Here is an 8,559-nt window from a genome sequence, read left to right as displayed (position 1 = left end):
ATACAAAATCCCTTCTTTCAGAATATATCTATTACTTTTAAATAGTTGAATAACTTCAGCTGTCTATATAGGAAGACATCGATTAAAATTTCAGGTGGGCAGTGGGCTAACTAATTTTTAACATCAACGTGAATCGTAGGGCTTCGATCTCGCACAAATAAAAATCTATCTGTTTGGGGGACTTAGCCCCTCCAATATTTCCACCAATAACTATTAAAACTTAAGAAAGGAGATGGTTGTTTATAGATAATAATATAGTAGTATAAGTAGGTAACATAAATTTTATTAATTACCTGCCGGCTGCCGGTTATTCTCACCTAGCCGAATCCTGAATTTTGTTGGGTAAGTATGCTGTTTAAATATTGCCCATCCGACAAACAATTACTGGTCAATGTAAATTATAATTAATAAATGAGATGAGCGTAACAATTAGTTGTCTAACGCAATGTTTTTAGTCATAGTTTCATTTTAGGATAGTCAACAACAATTCAGCTTTCGTGGTAATCCTATAAAATATCAATATCTACTAGGATTCGTGCTTTTCTACCCACTAGCACCTACATTTACTAGTAAGTGGAAAATCGGTCTAATTTTATCGCAAATGAACGTTTATTTATAATATTATGAAGTATAAATTATTAATGTGCATTATTGTGAATATAGCCAAAGAGAATTGCATTTAAGCTTTGTATTGTATATTTGTATTATTATTTCTTTAATATTACTAACGCACCCTTCTATGATACAAACAATCTAATCCTACAAAACACTCTGATCTTGAACTACCGAATGTTACTGATGTGGCGATGTGGGATGTGTCCTCATCCTCTTCCAAGCGTTTCCGCTCTCGCCTTACAAACCGCCCGAATCCTGGTAATCCACCAAAAAGACTTAAAACGCGCTGGTGTCACGATTTTATTAGATAACCTAGTTACTCGATAAAAAATAAATTAAAAATTAATGTATGTATTTTATATGTATAAAATAGCCTGACAAATATCTCGTTCAGTGTTAGGTACTGCTTGGTAACTACTCCACTCAAGCATTCACTGCCGAGTGCCGATGTATCTTTTCATTCATATGATGTTTATTGTAATTATGTTTATAGATTGTATATTTTTTTAATCAATGCTAAAAAAAAATATTTATTTAGTATATGTTTGTACATAAATAATTTAACTATAATATTATATCTATTATCGTTCCCCAATTTATTATATGTATAATTATATGTTGTTAAACGTCGAATAGCGTTAATTTAAGAAACTTATGATTTAAATAATAGATAATAGTTTAAGTTTTATTAACTTTAATGTAGGTAATTAGTAGTTGGGTAAAATGAAAAAAATCATTCGTAGCTCGTAGATATATACGAATACTTTGTACAATAATGAAACCATGAAACACGGTAAAGCAGCCGTTATGTTTTAAAGCATATTAAACATAGGCAACGGTGCAACAACGTGACACAAATAAAATATACATCATATAAACTAGAAAATTCTATTGTAATTACTAATTTGTAATCGCAAAATATTTAATATTTATATTAGTGTTATGATTAAATAGCATAGAACACAAACTATAATAACAAAGACAACAATGATTAAATAAATTAAGATGGTTTATACAATAATTATTGTGGGATATATATAGAATCGATAAATAAACAATACACGTACCTTGGTAGTTGGTAGCTAAATAGTAAATACATATACTATAGGTATACATGTTAAGTTTAACATTACGTGTACACTATAGGTATTACAGTATTATTGGCATAAATAAACGTGTTATAAATTATATTCAAGCATTACACATTTACACATTGTGGCTTACCTATAGTTACCTATAACTTATAAATTGTAATTTATTATTTACCTATAAACTACAGGTACAACTATAGATACTAAAACCTACATATTTTGACAATTAATCGTATTAGTAAATAGTCATTAAAGCATTTAAATTTCTCAAACACAGAGTTTTAAATAGTTTTTTATTTTTAAATTTTTAAGTGAGTAAAGCAATAAAATATAAATTACATAGCAATAAACTTTCTGTCGATGTTTCTACATTAAGTACTGTTGTTTTTTTCTACTAAAATAAAGGTGCCTACATACTACAAGTGAAATACAACAAATGCAGTTATTCAACATTTCAATTACTTAAAAAGAATTTCTTCAATTATCAAAACAATATTGGTCTAAAATAGTAAAATGTGAGTATCAACTTATAAATTGTAACATTTTCTATTAGATATAGATGTCTAGTTTTAATAATAACGATTTCTTTGATTGGTTCAATAACTTTAAACTTATTATTATAAATAAAAGTTATATAATAACTAAATAACCTATAAATTGAACCTAATCTAAAATCTAACTGTACAGCCTATATTAATACTTAATATGTTAAATGGTTACAGACTTGCAGTCTGCAGATTAATTATTTATACAAACATTATGTTATTGGAAATATTTTTTCCTTCTATGATGATTTTATTTTTTTTGTGTATTATGTGGTTTGTACTGTTTGTAGTCAATATTGATTCGATATTCTAATACAATTAGTATAACATAATAATACTAATGCATACTACATATAATACATACACATAATGATCATTAGCCATTACTATACCTATGAACTTAAAATATTCTATATAAAATAAAAAATAAAATAAAATTAGAATAAAATGTATTATTATTTTCTAATATAAAATACTGTAGGTACGCCAAATCACTATTATTTGCTATTGTAATAGACAATACTATATATTAGTGTAGTATTATATATTATCTAGTTTCTAGTCCTTAACCAATAAATGTTTATAAATTATATCAAAAACCTACTAATAAACAGCTTCTGAACTTGTATTTTTCTATATTTTAAACTTAATAAACTTTGATATTTGTTTTATCTACACCTTATATAGTTACATGGGCTATCAGTTTACCATTTACGACACATAATCGACACATGACAGCAGTATGGTATATGTCACGTCATGCTTTATTATGACTTGTCATAGTAAGTAGGTAATCTATATTATATATTATCTATATTATCTATATATCCTGTTGTCAAAATAATTTAATAGTTCATTAAATAGTATAAATTACAGTAAATTACTTATCAGTAGTGTGGTAAAGTGAGTGGGGGTAGTAAATATTGATCGTTAGTATAGGTATTTTATCATGTGTTTCCTATTACTTCGGCGTCTTTGAAAGTTTAAACTTTATATTATGATATGTATATGTTACCGTTAATGATGTAAATAAATTAGGTTATAACGTAAATGCCTATAACCAATATCATGAACTTCTAATAACGTTCTATCATTAGTAAACGATATCGTCAATGCCTATGCCTTAATATTAACTGACAACATATAGACGATGTTGTAAAAATCAAATATTTTGTTAGTACATTATTTACTATTATGACTAGGAAATTATCACTATGTCTAATATTGATAGACAATGTCGATAATTTTGTATAACGAAATATTTCAATTGGGCCAGAAATTAAATAATAAGGGATAACTTATACATAATATTAATATTACATAAATAAAATAAATTGAATAATTTATTTTCACAATTGTTATGTACTTTGAAAGCAGATAGATTCTATAGGTAGATACTATACATATACATTGTACATGTTACACAATATGATAGTATCTAAGCATGCCTTAATTCGAATATTGTTATTTAATTCGGGGTGGTCAAACGCGCGGCCCATAAAACCTTTTTTTGGGCCCTCCTTCGTAGATTTATGATTAATAATTTTAGTGTTATAAGTGTGATGAATCAAAAAATTTAAAAACTAAAGTATTGTGAGATAGCGTGGCGGCATTATTAATCTATATGTATATTCTATAATATTATGATAACTTGGGTGTTATATTATTATAATATGTTTGTTATAAAATAAAATACGGATAAAAACTCTCATGTAGTTATGAAGTTATATTTGTTTTGTATAAACTAATAAAGATGCTTATTGAGTCAATTCTTAAAATTTTTTTATAAACTATACATAATGAATAAGTATTTTTTTTAAGTTTAGTTGGCGAAGCGGCAGTCCATACTTCTATACTGTAGGAGGTAGGGCATGCATAAGTTAATACCTAGGGGTCTAATTATTGCATATATATATTATGTGCATGGCTGAAGTAGTTGATATGCGATTTAGTAGGGAGGTAGGGAGTTTTTATAGGATTTTCATCTTTGTGTATCCTTGGTTTAGTTTTTTTATTTATGTTTCTTTACCAAATTATATTATACATATAACACGAACGTCAATATATTTAAATACTATTTAGAAATTAGGTCACCTAGTAATTAATAAAATAGTTAAATACCTATGATTAATTCTGTTTCAGATAATGGTACAGGTACATTGTCACAATAAACATTGTATTGATTGCAATAGTTGGAAATGGACCCACAACTAACCAAACAATTAATTCGAAGACGGTTGATTTTAGAAAATTCTTTGAAAAGTTCGATAAATTATGAAAATAAAATAAATAGTATTGACATATCTTCAATATTAGTAACAGATAATATACCATCAAATAATATAATAAAACACAATTTTCTAGAAAAAATAAAAATATTTGAATCATTTAATGATAATCCAATAAAAAAAACACATAAAAACATTGTAAACAAATCTCGTAGTAATACTGAAATTGTCAATAAATTTAATAATCTGAATAAAGACATAGTATCAAAGAGAATACAAATAACAAATAAACTTGAACTTGATATTTCCGAGAACTTATATTATAATAATAAAAATAAAGATAACTTAAATGAAAAAATCAAACAATTTGAAACATCATTTTTACTATCAGAAAATAAAATCTTAAAATTGAACACAAATTCTTTTAAGGAACATGTGCAATCGTCAAATGAGTTCACTAAATCATTGAAAAAAAAAAGATGCAGTAAATCTGATTATAATAATTGGGAAATAGACAAAGATTGGGTATTCTTTACGGATTATTCTAAGGCAAATATTAAAAAATAAATTATTAAGTAGGAAAAAAATACACTGGAATCATTAACAACAGAACAAAATAAGTAGATACTTAGGTAACTAAAAACCAAATTCCATCATCATACAGTAATGATATATTATATATTAGTGCCTAAATAGATACATGTTTTAATATATATGAGGTCCGGCATTGTTCAATAATATTTATTTGACCATTTTCTCGTTAAAAATTAATTAAATTTAAGTATGGATAACTGCCATACAAGAATGATTACTTCACACAATGACAACCCTACAATAGATAATATTATAACTGGTAACACACCAACATGTAACTTCATTTCGCTTGGTACAGACATTAATAATGAAGTTAAATTACACAATTCACAGCTCTTGTCTACAGATGGTTGGGAAAATTATCAAAAAGAACTTATGCAGTTATGCTTTGAATTTTGGGAAGTAAACGAAACACAAGTCAAAGTAAACAATAGTTTACTACAGTCTGATACAATAAGTGAACTACAAACTCCATCGTCCTTATTTGCCGATAGTTATCACAAAAATGTAATTGGATTTGTACCAGAAGCCACTATTGATAATGTTATTTCATACAATTTTCAAAACAAAGTATGTGCTAAGATTAATGATGATTCTTTAATAAGTAAGTACGAAAACGATCCATATATTCAAGAATTTTCTAAACCTATAAATAATAATATGGATGGGAAAACTAATGAAAATAGTTCAACAACTTTTGATAACAGACTAAATAAAAGAACTAAAAAAAAAATATCTTTCTATAAAAACACGAGCAAACAAGTCAAACCATCTAAAAATGTACAACCGTTAACTTTTGATGGCTATAGATCATGCACTTTAGAAGACTTGTGGAAATATAAAAAATGGTTGGACTCAGTTGATAAAGTTAAAGAATATAATCCAGATATAGATATTATAGATAACAATATCAAAGAAAACAAATATTCTGATAAAGTAAACAATTGCAATACATATCCACTAAATTTTGAAGCAAAAGAAATGGAACAAAAGGTTCGAAAACTTATTAAATCGTTAAGTGAGAAAGATAAATTATTCTCAAGTATAGGAATAAATAATGAGCAATCAACTAGATTTGGATCATCAAATAAACTTAAATATTTTTTTAAAAACGCTTTTCGAGGAACTCAGAACGAATTTGATACACAAATTTTGGATGATTATACAAAATTTATTAATCAAAAATTGCATACGTGGCAGACTTTATTGAATTGTTTAGAAGATATCAGACAAAGGAAATCATCTAAAATTAAAATGTGTGATCCTTTGGAAGAAACGATAAAATATAGGTTTTCTGAAATAAATTATCAAAATTTTAAAGTGACGGATGACTACGACGATAATAATTTCAAATTTGTTGTAATAAACGATAATTTCAACGAAATAGGAAAGCTGAAAAAAAATAAGTTTTTCAAATTGCTCAACAAAACAAAAAGTTCTATAGATTTGCGTACACTTGTTAAACGGCCTACAGACCGAAATATCACAGATAATATCCAAATGAATCATTCCCAATGTACTTCAAATGTAGCCATCGATGGTAAAATACTTAAAATGGACGCTGAGATTTTAAGCATGATCAAAAATCGGAAATCTTCAGCCAAGATTCGAAAAAGTTTATCGGATACTGATCTACCAGTCATGTCATCAGATTACAACAAAAAATCAAAACAAATTGATAATAAAACCACCATAACTAACGGAACAAAATTAATTACTGAAAGGTTGATGGCAGACGAAGAATATAATTGTCGTTGGGACGGCGTGACTAGAGAATTGTGGGAGGAACGACAAGAATGCTTTCAGACGGCTGTGGCTCGTTTAGAATACGTAGGAAGCACGTTTAATGAACAAGGTCGATTGGATGGATTAAAAACCCTATGCAAAGTAGACGTATTGGCGGGTTTTGGTTATTCAGCAGAAGCGGTCGATCTTTTTGTGTCTATACTGCCACTAAGTAAGACTCCTGATATAATGATTCGAAAAGCCGAAGCAGCGTACGACTGGAGGTTTTTCTATCATCTTTCTATGTGGCGTTATTCTTATAAAGATTGAAAAATTAATTAATATGTTATACATATTGCTGTATTTTCTATATTATATACCTATTAATTCCCACATTATTATCACATTTGTGGTTTTTAAATATTTAATATGTAATTCTAATATGTACATGGGCGCCTATTAGGAGGAGGGGACAAGACGAGGCACTTGCCTCTCTGAAAAATGTATATGAACTTATAATTTAATTACTATTAGCATGATTGCCATGATTCAAGATGCAATTAATATTTTCGGAAAAAACCAAAGAAATTCTCAATTTTTATTTACCAATACCGAAATATACGTTTGATTTTATTTTATTTTTTGAGTTTTGAATAGTGCCTAATACCTGTACTTATTAAAATGTATTTTAATTATAAGTATGATATACCACAAAAATATTAATTTTATGAATAATAGCATATTTATATTTATATGTTGAAATTACATCAAACTTATATTCAGCTTAAATTTGAGAACTTTGTTATTTTGCCCCCTCCTGAAAAGTTACCTATAGGCGCCCACTTCTACTAATGTAAAATGCACATAATTAGTTTTTATATCAATAACAATTATTATACTATTTACACTAACTAGGTACTAATTATTAGCATTGCATTATTTTATAATTACATATTAATAATATATAAATATAATATCTATAGACTATAATTTAAAAAAAATATTAAGATATAGGAACTTACGTGAATTACTTACTTTTATGATTTTGTTTGTATATAACTTAAATTACCTAAAGCTTTTTATATGTATAATATTACAGCCAATAGCCAATAGGTATTTATTTTATTAATTTATATAGACAATATAGATGTGAATATGTGATAGGTAATAATAAAAAAAAATAATAACTATTATATATTTAATTCGTAAATGGTAAACCTATTTTATTATTTTTGTTTTTACTTCAAAATATTATACATAATATTGAATATTATTTGATAGGTATTTGTTAATTAAAACAGTTTTAGTCTAGACTCGTGTAGATATCAATATAAAATAGATATTAATAATGTATATGGTTGTATATTAATATATTGTGTTATAATTATTGAAGTGTATTTACATCTACCTAATACCTATATTTTATAATCTTTTCTCAACGACTAAAAATATGTTGTAAGAATTCACAAAGTAAATGCCAATAAGGCTTATTAAATAAGTCATCAGTATAATGGTTGATTATAAGGATTCGATAATTTATTTAAAATTACCATCAAGGCATCAAACACGACGATTCAATTTACAGGTTACTTTAACAAAAAATGAAGGTACATACCTCATAGTGAATTGAATTGCAAAATCGAAAAATACAGATAAACACGTTTCAAAAAAGTAGGCGAATAGGTAATTTTCTAATTTATATAAGGTGTCTAGAGAAATCACGGACCACGGTAATGGATGTGTTCAATTTGAATTCAATGA

At 26.6% G+C, this 8,559-nt stretch overlaps 1 protein-coding gene across 1 annotated transcript; it reads left to right on the top strand.

Annotated features, from left to right (window-relative positions):
• The first annotated feature begins 1,835 nt into the window (after positions 1-1,835).
• Positions 1,836-7,899, top strand: LOC107166481 (uncharacterized). The gene is made up of 3 exons (XM_089227803.1): positions 1,836-2,017; positions 2,112-2,221; positions 4,394-7,899. The coding sequence occupies exon 3, from the start codon at positions 5,263-5,265 to the stop codon at positions 7,126-7,128; it is 1,866 nt and encodes a 621-aa protein (XP_089083929.1). The 5' UTR covers positions 1,836-2,017; positions 2,112-2,221; positions 4,394-5,262; the 3' UTR covers positions 7,129-7,899.
• The last annotated feature ends 660 nt before the right edge of the window (positions 7,900-8,559 follow it).

This window comes from Diuraphis noxia, unplaced genomic scaffold, assembly GCF_037042655.1.
Source record: "Diuraphis noxia isolate RWA-SAM2 unplaced genomic scaffold, SU_Dnox_SAM2 contig0004, whole genome shotgun sequence".
In the NCBI taxonomy this organism is placed as follows: Eukaryota; Metazoa; Arthropoda; class Insecta; order Hemiptera; family Aphididae; genus Diuraphis; species Diuraphis noxia.
Note: the sequence above shows the minus strand (reverse complement) of the source record. Positions and strands in the feature narration are given on the sequence as shown.